The sequence below is a fragment of the Maylandia zebra genome, linkage group LG3 (assembly GCF_041146795.1).
Source record: "Maylandia zebra isolate NMK-2024a linkage group LG3, Mzebra_GT3a, whole genome shotgun sequence".
Taxonomy (NCBI): Eukaryota; Metazoa; Chordata; class Actinopteri; order Cichliformes; family Cichlidae; genus Maylandia; species Maylandia zebra.
In genome coordinates, this window is record NC_135169.1 from 51,005,945 (window position 1) to 51,026,479 (window position 20,535).

A 20,535-nucleotide genomic window follows, 5' to 3' on the forward strand; every position below is an offset into this window, starting at 1 on the left:
AACAACAAAAATGTAATAATTAAATGTATTACATTCAGACATGCTGCTGAACCTGCACCTGCTCAACTTCCCTGATTTATTAGACTGAACATGGTCAGAGATGCCATCACCTCTCCATCATGATTAAAGTTTTGCTTGTGTTTTCTAATCTGGTCTAAAGACCGACCTTTTCGGTTTGGCTTTTAAACCCAGTCTAGAATGTTCATTTTGATATTGATGTTCTATAATTTTACTGGTTTTTTTTACTATGTATTTTATTTATAGTACTTATATTTTATTAATCTTTTGGCTCTCTTCCACAGCATTTCTTTTATCCTGGCTTACTTCTCTTGAACCTTGAGGCTGCTGTTGTTGTGTATAAATAAAATTGAATTGAACTGAATTATGTTCAGCACTTTGGTCAGTACTCCCTGTTTTTAAAGTGCTTTATAAATAAAGTTGGCTTGGCTCAATTGCTCAATACTGGCATGTTGAATATAAATAAAATACATAAACAATAAATATGTTGAATTAAAAATGAAGAATAACAGTGATTTTAATCACAGGCCTCACTGAGAGAGCCTCTACAGAGTCTGAGTCCTGGATGTTGTTTTTCTCCTCTTGTTTTTTTGTTTTGTCGTCTTGTGATAGGAGCAGTAAATTCTAAGAATACTAAAAATATAATTTGTAGGTGGTTGAAATAAGAGATATTACTTCCTGCCATTGCAGTATTGTATCACAACACTGTAAAGGCTTGCTGGAAATACTCCACTTAGTCTGCTGACACTGTGACCCAGTTTCAGATAAACAAAAGATAAACGTTGGAGCCTAATCAGTTTCACAGCCACCCCAATTCTTGACTTATTTGACAAAAGAAAGTCACACATTCTTTCATAGACCTTTAACAAATAATATTTTTTTTAAACTTCTTGTCAATGAAAAAAAGGTCACATTTTCTGTCATGCAAGTCCATGTAAAGTCACTAAGAATATGAAAAAGTGAACAAATGTCTATTATGTAAACCACTTGAATGGATTCATAAAATAAATTTAGCATTTATTCCGCAGACAGCAATGAAGCCATACTGAATTTGTATACTAAAGTCATGAAAATATGTTTTCACAGGACCTTATGCAGAGGCATATATGTGTAAAACTGAGTACACAGGAATTTAAAGGATAAGTCAGCCAGGTGCTGCTAATCATTTCATTAATTATTTTTGAGAAAATGTAGTCACCTCGATAGAAGCTGAATTTTTGGCATTCAGTGGTATGTTAACAAAATGTCACAATCTTCCTGAGTAACTGTAAAACATTTCTTCACAATGATGTGAGAGTCATTCAGAAAGTGATTACTGCAAGTTACTACTTGCTACTGGTTTTACACACTGTTAAATCACTGGGTATACTTGACACATTATTTTTCCCTTGACTGTATAGTATAACTATTTTTTTAATGAAAAACCACAGTCGGCATATCCACTCTGTTTCCAACTGATCACTGAAAAGGTAGCTGTGAACTGACAAGAAAAATATTATTTTGATTCCAACAGGTATGAAAATGATTTAAAGTTCCTGCTTGAAATACAAAAATGCTTCAGACAGAGGTGAAAGACCCGATGTAAACAACATGATTTTGTTTTCTACATGTCTGGTGTTGGCTCAGTGCTGTGGTATGTTTCTTACGTAAGCAACTGGGCATTGTCATGCTTCTTGCGTGATTTTAGCTTCTGTCTCCATTGGAGGAAGGACCAAAGGGTTGCATTTGGCTCCTCGGTGATGATGCACTGATCTCTTTTAGTCCAAACCTCCAGACCAATGAGAGGCACACGGATGTTCAGAGCCCTGTAGAACTGAACATAGACACAACAGATATTATTTTTCTACATTTTTCCAAATGGCAAATAAAAAAAAACAACAACAACTATTACTAGTGACTGTCACAATATTAAAACTACTGACAGGTGAAGTCATATTAAGTACTGTATTTGTGTGTTTTCAATCACTACGGATTTAGAACATAAAAGTTATCTCAAAGTAGATAACTAATACATGACAAGGAAATATATGTGGACCCAGCAACAATAGCTTGTTGAATCAAACTGTCTGTTCTCTGGAGAACAGGAGTGAACAGCAGAAGCCCTCATCCTTACCTTATCCACATAATTAGCAATTTCCATTATCCTCGCCTTAGTCTTTTCATAATCTTGATTCTGCCGTTGAAACTGCACGATTACATAAATGAATGTTAGCCATGAGGGGAAAATGTAAAACATTTTAGAAACAATTAATCCCGACTGATACCAATTAGAGTGGGAGAGGACTTCAGTCTTCTTATTGGTAAATATATTTTATAACACTTTGCCCAACTTAGAATCTCTGAACATTGTATACACTGCTGGATCTTAGTAATGCTGATGGTGGTTTACAACTAAAATGTGTTTTTCCCTTTAATAAACATCAAGAAGAATACTGGCGAGAATACTGTCAGTATTTTTTAATGAATTGTGTTCCAGTCGCCTTAAATGTGGCAGGAGCCCAAAGTGTACTTCAATTGAGACATAGTATTTAATTACTGCAGAACAACCATTTGAAAGTCCGTCCACCTGGCAATTCAACCTAAATCTATCCCCACATTAAGCAGACAAATACTAACTCCACTTACTTTTGCCTCAGTACAACTACTAGATAAGCTTAGAATTGTCCATATAAAAGAGTCATATTATCTTGAATTACATAATTGTTTAGTATGTAACTGAGTGTCCATCCTGCTGTGTGAGTTTGATCTTAGCAGACAAATGTAGTAGTAGATTATTCCTGTAGTTGCACAGGAATAATCGGCTTGGGCATGAATAAGGCAGGTGATGAGTCATCTTACCAATGTATTATCCGCCACAATGTACAGTTCGATGTACTTAGTCGTACCCAAGGTATTCCTTTTAACCTGCCATTAAAGAGAAGAAGGAAGGAGCAACATGTTTATAAATACAGTAACATAAACTGATGGGCTAAAACACTCTCAAACAAAGATAGGAGATAGGGAATACCTAAAATGTTAAGAGACACATACTTGTCAGTCCATTAGAGTGGACGAATGTGCAGAAAAGGTGTAAAAAGGCTGTCACAGACTTGACATGAAATATTATACATATTTAGACAGTGAACTATGGGGAAAAACACTGGATGAAGATATAACTGCTCAGCACTAAAAGAGATCCTTTAAAGCAGTAAACAAAAACAAAATATTGAATCAATCAATTGTATTTATATGATTATATGATTATATTATATTATATGAAATAGCAACAACAGTCAACAGTTAACCCCCTATGATCAAGCAGTTGAAGGCTGCCAACTGCCCTGTTGGGGCTGACAGGAGGACGACAAAGCTAAACATAACATACACTGTGGAAGAGACCCAGAGCCCCGGCCTTATTGGGCAGTGGGGGTGTGAGGCAGGGGTGTGGTCTCTGCATTCCACATTTCTCGTATTAGTGACTCGTCTCCGTGTTCCATTTAAAGTTTTCCACAGCAAATAAAAGCTGCCTCTCTCAGTTGAACCGTTTCATTGGAGTCCTGTATTTAAGTCCTACCTCTGACTGCTACACAGCACCTCCATGGTAGCTTTAGAAATGTACAAAAAGACAACATGGTTTGACAAGAACAAAATATGATTGAATCTAAGCAAAACTAAAATCATGTTATTTGGGAATTTTCAAATTAACTCATAAGCACAGATTCACAAAGATGGTGTGGAAATAGAAAAAGATCATGAGTTTCTTGGTTTCTGGTTCATTTTTACACTGAACAAATTATGTATTAAGCAATATACAACCTTCCTGACAATATTATAAATCTGTTTTCTAAAAGGAATGTGGGATACAATTTGAGGGAAGAATTACATTTAAAATATTCCTGTTTTCCTTATGCTTTGTTTGATTGTGTTTTTTCTTTTCTTTGTTGTTGCATCACAAACAAACAAACAAACTTGACTTGCCTGCAGTGAGTCCTGGCCTTAGTCCAATGAAACATCTTTGAAATAAATTAGGTCTTATTGTCTAACATCAGTGTCACACCCCTAAACCTCGTAAAAAGCTTTCCTAGAAGAACTGAATCTGTTATAGCTGCAAAGGGATGGCCAACGTTTTATTAGACCCTATGGATTAAGAATGAGATGTCACTCAAGTAATTCGTGTGTGAAGGCAGGTAAGTAAATACTTTTAGCAAGAGAACATAGACGCCAGTGGTACCTTTAGAGAAAGTGCTTTGACACAGACATGAAAGCTACAAAATAGACTGAATGGTGGTGGAGTGGTTTAGAAATTCGCTCACAGAAAGAAGGTTTCTGGTTTAAATCCTGTTTGAGGTGGCTACACATATTCTGGTTGTGCTTTCTCCCTTTTGGGGGAGTAATTCATTATTTTTCTCTGTTCCAGATCTGTCTATATAAACCTAATGTAATTTTTGACTTAATCAACCCAATTTGGTTTAGAAAAGGTGTACCACTGATTTCTGGAAGACTCACCCTTGAATGAAATGATGAGAGCAAATTAGAGAAAAGGTTGGGCTGTGTGGTGTGATGCGTGTGGTAGCAGCTTCCACCCTTAATTGGCAGCTTCATGGTACTCAACAGTGAGTGGTAGACTGGATCTACACTGCTGATTGGCTCCAGGTAGTAGGTGTCACCAGAATTCAGTGATATCAGCCCTCTGTGTAAAAGGGGGGAAAAGTGTTGCAGTTTGAATTGAAGCACAAAGATAGACAAAAAATACAGACTTGTTTTGCCTCCCATAGCAGTCTGACTGCTGAAGACCTGTGTGAGTTACAAAATGTGATCCCCAGATAACACAACCGGCAAATGCAAAGCAGGGGCAGGATTCACATTAACATGTACATCCCTGTATTAACCAATGTCATATAGGCCCAGTTTATTTTTTCATGTCACTGTTGTGATGAGACCTTAAATAGCATTTGCATTTTCTGTTGTATGCTTCCTTTGGTGTTCTTGTTATGTATAAAAACGTGTTTTTTGAAAATAGCTGATCTGCACTTTGCCAACATGTGTCAAAAAATATAGTTCAATAAAGTTGCTCTATGTAGTGTTTAACTGTTGATATGCAGCGTTATTAAATTTATTGTTTATGCAACGGTTGACATAGCACATTTGCTTTTGAGAATATTTTAGATGGCACTCATCATCAGAAAGGTTGCCGACCCCTGTTGTAGCCAAAAGGATTTTATTTGCCATATCTTCACAACAGCTGCTCATATAACAGCCACGGGAATAAGGATTAATAAACTAGTACGGCATGAAGCAGAACAAATTAGGATGAAGTATCTGTGGCTCTCTTCAGACCTCCCTCCAATCTTGCCATTTAGGAAAAGAAGGATATCACATCCCAGACTAAAGACTAAAGCATCACCATACTACCAGCAAACAAAAGGAGATGCATCATCGTTCTTAAGGCTAAGCTAATTTGACCTGCTACTAGCCTACTCAGTTAACTTGTGCTTGTAGCCAGGTAATGCATGCAAGAAGTGAAGCAGTTACATGTGAGTGAAACTTCCAGCCAACTCAGACATTAAAATACAGACATTTATCACTATATCCAATCCAAAAGATTGATATACGTTTCAAAATGATTAAACTAAGCTTATTATTAATCTTAGAACTATGGTATCTAACCAGATTCTTACTCTTGATGGCATTACCTTGGCCTCCAGTAACACTGTGAGGAACCTTGGAGTCATTTTTGACCAGGACATGTCCTTCAATGCACATATTAAACAAATATGCAGGACTACTTTCTTTCACTTGTGCAAAATCTCTAAAATTAGAAATATCCTGTCTCAGAGTGACGCTAAAAACTAGTTCATGCATTTATTAAGTCTATGTTGGACTACTGTAATTCATTATTATCAGGATTTCCTAAAAACTCCCTGAAAAGCCTTCAGTTGATGCAAAATGTTGCAGCAGGAGTACTGACAGAGGCTAGAAAAAGCAGATTTTTCCTATATTGGCTTCTCTTCATTGGCTCCCTGTTAAATCCAGAACTGAATTCAAAATCCTGCTCCTCACATACAAGGTCCTGAATAATCAGTCCCCATCTTATCTTAACCCTTTAAACCCTAACCCCTTTTTAGCAAGGGTGTCCAACTCCAGGCCTCGAGGGCCGGTGTCCTGCAGGTTTGGGTTTAAAGGGCTAATGACCTTATAGCAGCAGTCCCCAACCTTTTTTGTGCCACGGACAGATTTAACATCAGACAATATTTTCACGGACCGCCGTTTAAGGTGTCACGGATAATTACAACAAAATAAAATGATACGACCAAGACAAAAACTGTGGTATTTTGTAAATATAATAATAACCGCGAAATCACTGTGTAATTGTGTAACTCCGTTAGCAGCGTCCTCCTGAAATGCGGCAACAACATTGAGAGTAACATCCTCTTCTTGCCCTTTAATGCTCTCTGGTTGCTATGGTAACATGCAAATATTTCTTTCAAAATAAGACACACAATTACAACATGGGAAAGACCCAGGGAAACCAAGTTAACGATAAAAACCCTGAAAACCATATATTTCACACTCGAGCCTCAACTTTTGCGGCCTGGTACCAAACGACTCATGGACCGGTATCGGTCCTTGGCCCGGGGGTTGGGAACAGCTGCCTTATAGTACCAAATCACCCCATTAGGGCACTTTGGTCTCACACTGCAGGGTTACTTGTTGTTTCTAGAGTATTTAAAAGTAGAATGGGAGGGAGAGCCTCCAGTTTTTAGGCCCCTCTTCTGTGGAATCAGCTTCCACATTGGATTCAGGAGACAGACTCTCTCTACTTTTAAGATTAGGCTTCAAACTTTCCTTTTTGCTAAAGCATATAATTAGGGCTGGATCAGGTGACCCTGAATCCTCCCTTAGTTATGCTCTGGCTCTTTTCCACAGCATGTCTTTATCCTGTCTTCCTTCTCTCACCCCAACGGGTCATCGCAGAAGGCAGTTTTTCTCTGTATGAGTTATTGTAGGGTCTACCTTACAATATAAAGTACCTTAAAGCAACTGTTGTTGTGATTTGGTGCTGTATAAATAAAATAATTTGAAAAATTGAAAAATAAAATTATTAGACAATCATTCACTGGACCTAGAAGAAGCATTCTGTGCAAAAGCAAAAATCTGTAATCTGCCTTTCCTCATCTCCAGTATTAAGCAGCATAACTACTTTAAAAGCCTCAACATAAACACTTCTCTGACAGCCTGGTGGGAATTCCTAAAAACAACTAAGTCTTCGCTTATTCCATGTAAACTAACACCCTTTTGGAACAATCCAGTTGTTTATCAGAAAAAGGGTATACTAAGTTTTTTATCATGGTATGAGAAAGGGATTTAAAAAATCTAGAACATGTTATACAAGATGGAAAATTCATTTCATTTGAAGAACTATCAAAACATAGACTGAGCAAATGTGACATTCTTGAATATCATCAACTGAAATCCATCATAGAAGAAACATTCAATCCTGGTCAACTGAATCAAGAAATACCTACTTGGGTAACAAAATGTTTTAAATACCTGCCCAAACAGTGATCAAAAATGCTATAAGCTATTGTTTAAAAATGACTAAATGCCCCAACTTACAACTTACACAATAATCTCTATAGAACACACTACACGGGACAAAGGTTGTTCCCAATGGGTCTTACACAATCGAACATATGCACCTATTGCAAAGACAACTCTGTTGAGAGCTATGTGCATGCTATATGGTTCTGCATGCCTGTCCAACAGTTCTTGCAGAAGATATGTGAAGACCTAACCACGTGGTTTAGTTGCTATATCTCAACCTCACTGTGCAGCATAACATAGTTAACATAAGTGAACTAGATATGGAAGCAAATACATCATGTGTACTCCTTACTTCCTTATGCATCACCAAGAAAAGCCTGATGCTTATGTGTTCAATATAAAGATTTAGTTCTTGACCACATTGGTCTGGAGAAAATGTCTGTCTCCTCAAAACACCAACTGGATGAATTTATCTCTCTCTGGTTCCCACTGATCAATTCCATTACTTAGTGGGGGTGATCTGCTGTAGTCTCGTTTCCCTATTTGAATTGGAGGTGGATGGTGGTGGTCTCCTGGGCTGCAGGTGACTGGCGGTCTTCCTGAGGGCTGGAGAGCTGCGGTTGCTGTTTGGCCTGTGCATCTACCTCAGTTGGTGGTGGTGGAGGACTGGGGTGGGTGCTGCTTGACGGTCTTGAGATGTGGCCCTGGGGTGCTAGTGGTGGCCTTTGGTACTCTTGGAAGCTGCGGATAGCGTGGTTGTACTGGTTTTATCTCTGTCTGCCCCAGGTTTCTGCAGGGCATTGCTGCAGCTTCTCACCCTCATTATCAAGTACATTTGTCACAAAGACACAGGCATTCTCACACTCACTCACTCTCTCCCTCTCACAGACACACACACACACTATAGGAATATTGTAGATTTATGTATCTCTGTATTTTTTTGTGTGCTGTACATTTGTTTTGTTTTGCTTTTTCTGTCTCTTACAGGTGCAGCAATAGGCAATACAATGTGCATTCCTATTTGTGGAATACACGATTGCTTTTGTAATTGTATCATCGGATCTATACCCATAAGTTCTGGACACAGATGAAGAAAAGAGCTGAACTGTCAGCTGATCCCAACCAGGTGGTGAGTTGGATCAGGTGGCGGATAGTATGCCAGCACGCCTAAAGGTGGAGGTTATCCCCGCTGTTATGTTTTCCCCTGTTTGTGTCATTAACTAAGCAGGAGTTATACAGAGCCAGACAGATAAACACGTTAGCTGTTTACATTCAGGCTTCTTCTTTTTATTCATTATACCTCAGGAAGATACACACACATTACATGGTGACCACTACTGGCGATAGCTTGTATAACACATATATAACACCAGTGACGTGGCACCAGATAAATGAAAAAAAGATAGATTAATGTTTGTTTATGTTCACCTAATAACACTTGATACAGTGTAACAACAATTAATCATGAGGTAGGGACAGTACCTGAATCCTGAGCATGTGCGGAGTGCAACCCAGGAATCTGGATGTTTTCTTACATGGCCATGGTAAAAGCAATGATCCTGAAAGAGAAAAGATTTAGAAACATTATCTCCATCTTTCATTAGCAAAAAAGCTCTACAAAAATACAGAATTGTTTCTTCGGTGTGATGGATTGACCTGTTGGAGATTAGATTACTTTTGTTAGAGAGACTTCTGGATGTTATTCAGGATGTCACCATAGACAAAGTTGAACAGCTCCTCCTTTCACTTGGTTGCATCTGGCTGCACAACATCAGAGAAGTCTTTTAAGTCTTCACTGTTTTGAGTTTTGAGAAGTCATTTATGCTTGTAGTTTCTATAAATATAATTTGTTTTCCTTGTGGTTATGATTTTTCCTGATTCCCATATTGTTCTATTTCTGTATTGTTCTGTATGATTGATTTTAGGTTTGTTAGTTTCCTTTAACTCAGAAAATTTGCAACCTCGCCCATTCCATTGCAACCTCGCCCATGTCCTGTATATGGACATATTACCAGTACAGTTAAGGGTACCTTTCACCAGCTTCCATCCTCACCACTGCCAGCCAGCTCCTGTCCGCAACCATCCTTCTTTCTGTCTGTTCAGGAAGGCAGGTCTCACAGCAGTGGATTAAGAGTAGCAATTCCTCACCTGAGCAAGTGTTTGCGCCCATTCTCGTAAAAAAACTGTTCTTGTGACGCCACAGTTTTCCCCAGTGTTTTCCATCAACCGGAACAGTTTTCCCTCTGGTTATGTCTGGTTTATGTTGATTTCCCTTTAATGTGTTCAATACTTTTTCTGTCATTTCCTACTATTACACATTTTTACAGATATCTATGGTTTTTTGGGGGTTTTTTTTGTATGTGTGGATGTATGGGGTTTTTTTACTTACATCTGGTGAGAATTTAATACCAATAGCACATTTGGAAAGATATATACTTAGACAATTGAAATACACACACACACACACACACACTTAAATAAATACATATTGATTTATATATGTCCACAAAAATTACAGGAAGTCCTTGTCTGACTTGGACATAACTGACATTTGGCAAGTTGGGAGGGTGTGTTTTATTAATTTACATTAAACTCGGATCCAGATCATGCGAAACATTTCCTGTATTTCCTGCATCTTTTCAACAATTGAAATCACGTAACAAGGAAGTCACATCAACCAGGGCCTCGTTTGTCTTTACCAATGACTGTAGAAAACATGGACGACGCGACAGCACCTCCTCCCATTGTGCAAAAATGACTGACGACTCGTTCAGTTAAGGAAAATACAACCATGTCACTGTTATGAAAAAGACACACAGTTTAACATCTTATAGACACAGCTTTGACTAAGAACCCTCTTTTTATTCTTACTTTATGGCTTTAAAAAAATATCGAGATATATATCATATGTTGCCATCCAGTTAAAGAATATCAAGATGTGATTTTTGGGTCATATCGCCCAGTCCTAATAGAGACTAGTAGTGGATTTTCAGTGTTTCCCTGTGTTTCAACAGCACAGTTGTATTTCTGACAGCATAAGAATGGCCTGCCTGGTGGAATTACTACAAAGAAGAGCTTTAGGGTGGGCCAAGAAGTGTTAAAAACTAAGCCCTGCTGACACCTCTAATTCTCGGGGACCCTTGGCTTTGTATTCACAATCCTAACCTTGACTAGTTTCACACTGGCATCTCTGGTTTGAGGACATGGCAGTGGTTTTCCATCAGGACAAGTAATCAGAATCAGAATATTTTATTAATCACCAAGGGAATTATGTGGTTACAGTTGCTCCAAGACAATATCAGGAAAAGACTGAACTAAAATAAATGATACCAATATATTACAAAGTTTACAAAATATAACAAATAGCTCAAATATATATAAATAGCTAAATAATTAATATCAAGAATATTACAGAGGTGAATATATGATTGACATTTTACTCTAAACTATAAGCTTGTTATTTTCCCTGTAGAGCATATGCAATAGGGTGTAACTACTGCACTGTGCATTAGGTGGAGGAGTTGTACAGGGTTAGAGTTAGCATTGATATCCACAGGCAGGAATGATTTCATGTGTCATTTAGTGGTGCATTTGGGTGATCTTAGGCTACGTTCACACTGCAGGCGAAAGCGCATCAAATCCGACTTTTTTGACCCTATGTGACCCATGGTATGATAGTGATCATGGTATGACAGTGTGAACAGCACAAATCCGATATTTTCAAATCCGACCTGGGTCACTTTCGTATGTGGTACTGAATCCGATACACATCTGATGTTTTAGAAAGCGACTGCTGTTTGAATGGCCATGTCACAACTGACAGACGGCAATTATCAGCGCCCGAGAAGACATTGTGAATGCTTCCTGGCCATCCCGTGTAGATGTTAGTGAAACTGCTGGGAAGACAGCGCTGGAGAAACGTGAACATTTTATTTGTACTGTATAATCTGCAGATTCTGACAGAAATCTGCAGCTATCCTTTGAAGCACCTGTTAAGTCTAATTGTTGAATGTTGCCATTGTGTTTCTTAAATTTGTATAGTCTTAGTTTAAGCAGTAGGATCAAAGCCATCTCTTTGATTCTGACCACCTCTCCAGCCACTCTGTGCTGGGGGAGGTTTTATTGTAGATACAGTGGGGCAAAAAAGTATTTAGTCAGCCACCGATTGTGCAAGTTCCCCCACTTAAAATGATGACAGAGGTCAGTAATTTGCACCAGAGGTACACTTCAACTGTGAGAGACAGAATGTGAAAAAAAAATCCATGAATCCACATGGTAGGATTTGTAAAGAATTTATTCGTAAATCAGGGTGGAAAATAAGTATTTGGTCAATAACAAAAATACAACTCAATACTTTGTAACATAACCTTTGTTGGCAATAACAGAGGTCAAACGTTTACTATAGGTCTTTACCAGGTTTGCACACACAGTAGCTGGTATTTTGGCCCATTCCTCCATGCAGATCTTCTCGAGAGCAGTGATGTTTTGGGGCTGTCGCCGAGCAACACGGACTCCCGCCACAGATTTTCTATGGGGTTGAGGTCTGGAGACTGGCTAGGCCACTCCAGGACTTTCAAATGCTTCTTACGGAGCCACTCCTTTGTTGCCCGGGCGGTGTGTTTTGGATCATTGTCATGTTGGAAGACCCAGCCTCGTTTCATCTTCAAAGTTCTCACTGATGGAAGGAGGTTTTGGCTCAAAATCTCACGATACATGGCCCCATTCATTCTGTCCTTAACACGGATTAGTCGTCCTGTCCCCTTGGCAGAAAAACAGCCCCATAGCATGATGTTTCCACCCCCATGCTTCACAGTAGGTATGGTGTTCTTGGGATGCAACTCAGTATTCTTCTTCCTCCAAACACGACGAGTTGAGTTTATACCAAAAAGTTCTACTTTGGTTTCATCTGACCACATGACATTCTCCCAATCCTCTGCTGTATCATCCATGTGCTCTCTGGCAAACTTCAGACGGGCCTGGACATGCACTGGCTTCAGCAGCGGAACACGTCTGGCACTGCAGGATTTGATTCCCTGCCGTTGTGGTGTGTTACTGATGGTGACCTTTGTTACTTTGGTCCCAGCTCTCTGCAGGTCATTCACCAGGTCCCCCCGTGTGGTTCTGGGATCTTTGCTCACCGTTCTCATGATCATTTTGACCCCACGGGATGAGATCTTGCGTGGAGCCCCAGGTCGAGGGAGATTATCAGTGGTCTTGTATGTCTTCCATTTTCTGATGATTGCTCCCACAGTTGATTTTTTCACACCAAGCTGCTTGCCTATTGTAGATTCACTCTTCCCAGTCTGGTGCAGGTCTACAATACTTTTCCTGGTGTCCTTCGAAAGCTCTTTGGTCTTGGCCATGGCGGAGTTTGGAGTCTGACTGTTTGAGGCTGTGGACGGGTGTCTTTTATACAGATGATGAGTTCAAACAGGTGCCATTCATACAGGTAACGAGTGGGGGACAGAAAAGCTTCTTACAGAAGACGTTACAGGTCTGTGAGAGCCAGAGATTTTCCTTGTTTGAGGTGACCAAATACTTATTTTCCACCCTGATTTACGAATAAATTCTTTACAAATCCTACCATGTGAATTCATGGATTTTTTTTTCACATTCTGTCTCTCACAGTTGAAGTGTACCTCTGGTGCGAATTACTGACCTCTGTCATCATTTTAAGTGGGGGAACTTGCACAATCGGTGGCTGACTAAATACTTTTTTGCCCCACTGTACATCCTATCTGAAAGATCTGTTTCTTTTGATGTAAGCTTCCTGGGTTTACGACCCTTTGGTCAGCAGGAGGTCTAACACACACACACACACACACACACACACACACACACACACACACACACACACACACAGTGTATACATTTACTAGAGATGGACCGATCCGATATTACGTATCGGTATCGGTCCGATACTGACCTAAATTACTGGATCGGATATCGGAGAAAAATAAAAAATGTAATCCGATCCATTAAATATCACGAAAGCACCTCGCAAAACTTGCAACACGCCGTAACTCACCTCAGAACGTTAGCAGTCGGAGCAGTATGCATCATGTGATAGAGCAGCTGTGGCATGCCGGACCTGTCGGTGGTCTGGATAGCATGTGGAGATTCGCTAGCAACCTGGCATTTCATCTCCGACAAAGTTATCCCCGAGAGAAGTAAAGCAAGTGTGTAAGTCCATCTCTGAATGTTTGTAAAGCATTCCCACGTTAAGCTTAACAAGCGACTGCCTCTCGCTCTCCGGCTGCTACTTCAATCGTGAAACTGCTTAAATGATCAGCTGATCGGCTTTTCTGTCGCGAGTCCGTGTCTCTTGTTTGTTTTTGGCCCACTTTGCACCAGAAAGAGGAAACCAGCGGCTGAACAACAGCAGAACGTTTAAGCTTGATAAGCTGTTGTTAGAATTTATTTAATATTTCTTTCTACACCAGGATCTTTTTCTACGTAGCTGACGCTGGTAACTGTGCAGGGGCGGATCTAGCAAAGTTTAGCCAGGGGGGCCGATAGGGCATGAACAGGGAAAAGGGGGCACAAAGACATACTTTTCTTTCTTATTCTCATTTAAAATGTCGAGCTTTTAATAAATAATTATCTGACACCCAAAGTTTTAATTTGATGTAAAATGAATAGAAGTCAATTACTGTATATAGTGACTATTAAGTCTAATATATACCCTAGTATGCTATAGTACTTTTTACTTTGGGAAGGTACCATCTGTGCAGTCTGCAATTTTGTTGAAGAAAGATGTTGAATCTATTTAATATTTCTTGAAAAATAATTGATTTCTGTGCATTTTTTTTCACACTGCATCAAATTAAGGTTGATTACGTCGATTAAGCATCATGAGGTGGAGCGTGAGGGGTGGTTCCTTATTTTTTATTTATTTCTTTTTGTTGTTGCTGGGAGTTGGAACCCTATTAGTTAGGTTGCTTAATATTTACGCTAAGTACTCTTTAAAATACCAGAATAGGGAGGATGGTGTAGGTCTAAGTTTATTAGATTGATCAGTATTGCTGAACTATGAAATATTTTTTTGTATACAGGTATAACAGAATAGCTTTAGTGTAGTTGTTGTTTTAAACTTGAGTATGAACTTGCAGACTTGCAAAATGCAGCAAGATATTTTAAAAAACAGTTTTGTTGATTAAAAAACACTATATCGGATTCATATCGGTATCGGCAGATATCCAAATTTATGATATCGGTATCGGTATCGGACATAAAAAAGTGGTATCGTGCCATCTCTAACATTTACATACAGTCCTTGTCTATGTAACCAAACGGGGTTGCAGGGGGAGGTGTTTTGTAAACTATTGTTTGAAGTTTGTCAATAAAAGGCAGCGAGAGGAGGGCCACCATTGTGGTCATTTCGACGTGCTGGTCACAGATGGAAGGGCCTCCCTTGCGCAAGAAATCGATCGAACACTGTTGCCTTGTTTTTCTTTCATGGGAATAAGTCCTGGATACAGCGGGGTCTGAGTTTAGACCCAACAGCACCGCTCCTCTAAAACAGCAATAAGGATAGTAGTAGTAGTATAGTAGTAGGCCATATGTAAATAACAAAATAACTTTATAACTTAAAGCAAAATTGGGAAACGTAAAGTCCGCAACAAGTCTTTATATTAAGGGCCATCAGTCAAACAATACTGTTTGGTCTGGGTCTAAACAGAGCGTGTTGTGTGTGATGTCTTCTTTTGGGCATGTGGGCCGCTTTGAGGATTCACACTAGAGCGCGTTTGCGGTCACATTTTATTTGTAGTGTGAACAAGCAGACAAAAAAAGTCAGATTTGATCAAAACAATCTGAATTGAGCATTAAGACCTGCAGTGTGAACGTAGCCTTTGTCTCTCACTGAACGTTCTCCTATGACTGTCCTGCATATCATGAAGTGGGTGGGAGGTTTTGTCCAGCATTGTCCTTGTCTTAGACAACATCCACCTCTCCAACATCACCTTAAGGGAGTCCAGCTCTGTCCCAACAACATTCTTGGCCTTGTGAATTAGTTTACTGAGTCTATTGGCATCTGAGACCGTCAACCTGCCGCCCCAGCATGCAACAGCATAGAGGATGGCACTGGCCACAACAGACTCATAAAGAAATCTCCTGAGCATTGTCTGATAGATATTAATGGACCCCAGCACAGCTGGACTGGCCATCGGGCATTTTCCTGGTGGGCCATTGGTGATTTTTTGTTGTTATGGGCCGATGTTTTTTGTTTTGTTTTTTGTTTTGTTTTGTTTTGTTTTGTTTTTTTTGGGGGGGGGGGGGGGGGGGGGTTGTAACGGTTTAAAAAAATGAAAGGTGGTGGATTGGCTAATTGGTCATGATCGACTCTGGGCTGGCACAATTACAACCCCCCCCCTTGCTCGGGCAACGGCTCTGAAAGCAATCTTATCACAGACAAAGACAAGAAAATGGTGAACAAAAAGTGAAAAGGAGGTGCGGAAAAAATAAGGGCCAATAAGAAACAAGCCCTTCAGGCAGGTGGTGGCTATGGCGGAGCTTCCACAGATTCAGTAACATTAGTAAGTGGTGGAGGCCAAGAGGTAGATGAGGGAAAGGGAAGGCAGGAGGAGGAGAGACCCAAGGTCGCTGGGCAGAGGGGCAGGGGAACTGAACTTCAGGTAAGAAGTTATGAACTGCAGCCAATCTGGGTCAGATATAAACCAAGCTTAGGTGTATTTTATTTTCGCTGTGCTAACGTTACGTTTTACAGTCAGTTACAATGACTCGTACTGTGTAGTAGCTAGCATGACAGATATATATATATATATCTATATATATATATATATATATATATATATATATATATATATATATATATATATATATTAGGGGTGCAACAATACTCGTATCGATATTGAACCGTTCGATACAGTGCTTTTGGTTCGGTACACATATGTATCGAACAATACAAAATTTTTAATTAATTTTATCAACTTTCCTTCTGACGATGCTGTCTGTGTTGAGCGCTCAGTGGATCTGCGCTCGACAGTACAGCCTAGGCGGAGTAGTAGAACGCAGATTCACTGAGCACAGGGCAAGCTAGGAGACCGAAGTTAAGCTCTCCTTGCAACATGGCAAATTGAAACCCCCCCCCCCCCCCCCCCCTCCCCCATTCAGATCTGGCGTTTGGAACTATTTTGGTTTTCATGTGACGTATGACCCTGAAGGTAAGCGCGTCATGGACAAAAGTAAAACACTATGTCGGATGTGCCACGCAATGCTCAATTATATTGGTGGGAACTAGTGCGTTAGCGCATTTTTTTTGTATCGAAAAAATATCGAACTGTGACACCAGAGTCGATATGTTTTCGATACAAAAAATGTTCATGCTTTTTTAATTTGTCATTTATTAAAATAATAAATATATATTTTAACTCAAACGTACAGTTTTTAAATTTAATGTTGCTGAAACAACAAAGGGATAAAATAATAAGTCAATCTAATCGAGACATCACTCATCTTTGGAAAAGAGAGTTTATTACAGAGAAATGTCTCTTTCCAAAATAAAAGCTATACTATACACTTCTTCTGGGCTATATTCTCAGCAGCATATTAAACATATCAGGTCCCCATAAGGAGAATCACATGCTAACGGCTGTCTAAATGACTCGGGTAAAGTTTGTAGCATGCGTGCTTGTTGTTTTTGTCTGCTTCCACCTGTCTTTACACTAGGATGATGTCGGCGTAAATGTGCAGTCATATTCATTTTGTTCCCACCCGTGACGTTAACGCCACAACACGGCAAATCTCTGTTAACGAGCTACGGCGTATCGCCTCGTGCGTGTTAACGAGCAAACTGCGCTAACGCAGTAGTTCCCACCCATGTAATTGAGCATTGCGTGGCACATCCGACATATTGTTTTACTTTTGTCCCTGAGATGCTTACCTTCAGGGTCATGCTTCACATGAAGACCAAAATAGTCCCAAAGGCCAGATCTGAATGAGGGTGGGGGAGGTTCAATTTGCCATGTTGCAACGAGCTTAGCTTCTGTCTTGTTAGCTTGCCCTGCGCTCAATGGATCTGCGCTCGACAGTGCAGCCAAGGCGGAGTAGTCGAACGCAGATCCACCACCCACGCTCAACACAGACAGCATCGTCAGAAGAAAAGTTAATCAATTAAAAATGTTGTATTGTTCGATACATATGCATAGCGAACCGACAGCACTGTATCGAACGGTTCAATATCGATACGAGTATCATTGCACCCCTAATATATATATATATATATATATATGCTTCCCAAACAAATACACATGTGCTGTCACAGTTCTGGGTCCGTTGGACCCAGTATTTTGAGTTCATTATGTTTTGGTGCTTTTGCATCATGGATTTTCCTTTGTTTCTCTGGTTCTTGGTGTTTTTCCATATTATGATTTATGATCTGATACTGTTGTGATTATGATTATCATTTAGTAGCCTTTGGTCAGTGTCAAGTCTGTCTCTGTCTAGTCTGTGTCTTAGTAAAGTGTGTTTTGTTTCCTGTTTTACTTTGAAGGTTCTTGTTCCTGTCTGATGTTAGTGTGTGCAGCTTTGTTCCCCCTGTCTCGTTAGCCCTGATCTCTCCCAGCTGTGTCTCCCTCCTGTTGCCGATTCCCCCGTTACTACCCTGTGTATATAAGCCCTGTGTTTTCCCATGCTCGGTGTCGCGTCGTACCATCAGATTATGCCTGTGTGTCCTTGGTCTCAGTGTTCCATCATCACTTCATGTTTGTTTTCCTGCCAGCAATAAAGCTGAGGTTTTTGAGTTTCAATTCCGTGTTCGAGTCCTGCATTTGGATCCTCATCTCTGCCTGCCCGCACACAGAGCCCTGACATGTGCGGCTTGGCACTTGTGCTGTACGTAACAAGTCACGTGACGTGACGCTGCGGCTGTGATTGGTTCGGCTCTGCGCTACTTAATTTGGATTGGCTGTTCTTTTTTTTTTTTTTTAAGAGGACAAGAGAGATGAGGCCTATCGCAATAGTTTAACTTTTCTATCGAGAAAAAGTTATTTCGCAATACATATCGTTATCGTTCTATCGCCCAGCTCTAACGGAGCAGTACAGTGTTCAAGGAGTCCTATCACAGGGTTAATCTGTAGGAGAAACAAACCCAAGAAGAGACAAGACACAGATGCTTCAATCCAATAGGTGAGACATGGTGGTGCGCCAAGCATGATGCCCTCCAAAAAATCTTTGTGGACATTTTGGAAAACCAGATGATGATGCCCTCTTTGTTGATGCAGTGCTCACGCTGGAAGATTAAAAAGAGGGAAAAAGAAAAGCCAGCTGTTTATGCCAAAGCACAAGGCTTTAAAGAGTGTCTCTTGAAGCATGAAACTGTGTTAACAGCACAGATTTCTTAGAGTGTTTGAGCATACAACTCTTCTGTTGAAGTACCTCCAGTCAAATGGGATAGACATTTTCTCTGCCCATCATATGATGACCGCCACACAAGATAGCCTCAAAAGTATCGCCAGGTACTTCGCAACTGTGAAGGCAGCTGCAGACACATTTGTAAAACAGACAAGTCAGAGGGAGGACAACACAGACATGGAAGCAAAGCACACCATTGTTTTTCTTGTGACATTACCAATAAGTTTGATGTGTCACATGGCCCTCTTCCAATTGAAAAAAACTAAAGTTGTATCCAAGATGGCCAACTTCTAAATGGCCACCATGGTCACCACCCATCTTGAGGGTTTTGCCCCCTCACATATACTAATGTGCCACAAACAGGACTTTGATATCACCAACCATTCCCATTTTATTATGGTGTATCCATATAAATGGCCCACCCTATAGATAGTTCAGGAGCTTAACTTAACAAAGCAGTCTTTTGGTTTCCACTAAGTACGGGTTAGAATACCAGAATAGGGAGGATGGTGTAGGTCTAAGTTTATTAGGCTTCATGGCTTTTCCTATAATACCTGGTGAGCTAATCTCTAGTCAAAATGCCCAGGCCAATTTTTTGTCCAAGTCGAACCCTCTCAGCCACCTCAGAAAATAGAGTTGACTCTGGCCCTTCCTTGAGAATGCAGTGGTATTTTTAACCCACTCCAGTTTATTATCTATGTGTACTCCGAGCTATTTATAGTCCTCCACAATGACCCCCTGGATTGTACCAGAGGTTACAGTCCACAATCATTTTTTTGGTCTTTGTCACGCTGACCTGCAGATGATTCTGCTTGCACCACGTGACAAAGAAGTCAACCACAGCCCGGTACACTGTGTCATCACAGACAATCAACAATCCAGGAAACAAGAAAGGCATCCACCCACATCACTCTCAGCTTATCACCCAGGAGGGTCAGCCTGGTGGTACTGAACGCGCTGGAAAAGTAAAGAACATGACCCTCACAGTGCTCGCCAGCTGGTCCAAGGGAAGCAGTGCGTGCATTGTCAAATCTAAAAATACACAAATTCAAACATACCAAAGTAAAGTGATCTCACCCTCTCGCTCTCCTATAATCTCAGACTGCCCTTCAAATAGAAACAGCTAGCATTAGGAAGTAAACAAGTTTCAGTACTTTAGCACCATTACCAGAGTCTGTTTGTTTATATAGTTTTATCTCAAAAATCTGGGTTAAAAGAATCATTCTATGAAGAGAGGGAACTGATCTGCCTGCTTTTTGGAACAATGAACTTCACAAACAGAGACCCAAGTTTAGAGCACATAAATTGAGTTTATGTTACAATCAGGAAATTCTTTAAGATGAGTTAGCCTGAATAGATTGATAATATAACTGAAATTTTCTTAGGCATCTACCCCTTCTTGTTTCTTTATACTTACAGTGTAATTGTGATTAGTAAGAGTAACAGGTTTCCCATCCTCTGTGTAGTATGTCTCTGTAAAGTCTTGACCCAAAAGCTCACTGAGAGAGAGGGGGGGAGGGGGGGGGGGGAGAGAAAGAGAAACAGAGGAAAGTGTAAGTAATTATAAAATACCTAATTTTTTAAAATCCCTTTTGAATGCAAGTGTCAGCATCAGTGGCA

General features: G+C 40.0%; 1 protein-coding gene across 5 annotated transcripts in view; it reads right to left on the reverse strand.

Moving 5' to 3' along the window:
- The window catches only part of adam19a (ADAM metallopeptidase domain 19a), an 86,572-nt gene that overhangs the window by 33,150 nt on the left and 32,887 nt on the right, over positions 1–20,535 (reverse strand). The window contains exons 1-8 of one of the 5 annotated variants that reach the window (XM_076881983.1): positions 20,333–20,414; positions 18,940–19,042; positions 18,653–18,793; positions 9,025–9,101; positions 4,504–4,687; positions 2,857–2,922; positions 2,132–2,203; positions 1,665–1,831 (exon numbers count right to left, since the gene is read on the reverse strand). In XM_076881983.1, coding sequence (XP_076738098.1) covers positions 1,665–1,831; positions 2,132–2,203; positions 2,857–2,922; positions 4,504–4,687; positions 9,025–9,101; positions 18,653–18,745 — 659 coding nt within the window. In that variant the 5' untranslated portion in view covers positions 18,746–18,793; positions 18,940–19,042; positions 20,333–20,414. Of the gene's footprint in view, positions 1–1,664; positions 1,832–2,131; positions 2,204–2,856; positions 2,923–3,571; positions 3,591–4,503; positions 4,688–9,024; positions 9,102–9,217; positions 11,681–18,652; positions 18,794–18,939; positions 19,043–20,332; positions 20,415–20,535 lie in introns of those variants that run through there. The other 4 variants (XM_014414477.3, XM_076881984.1, XM_076881985.1 and 1 more) reach the window with 4 other exon arrangements.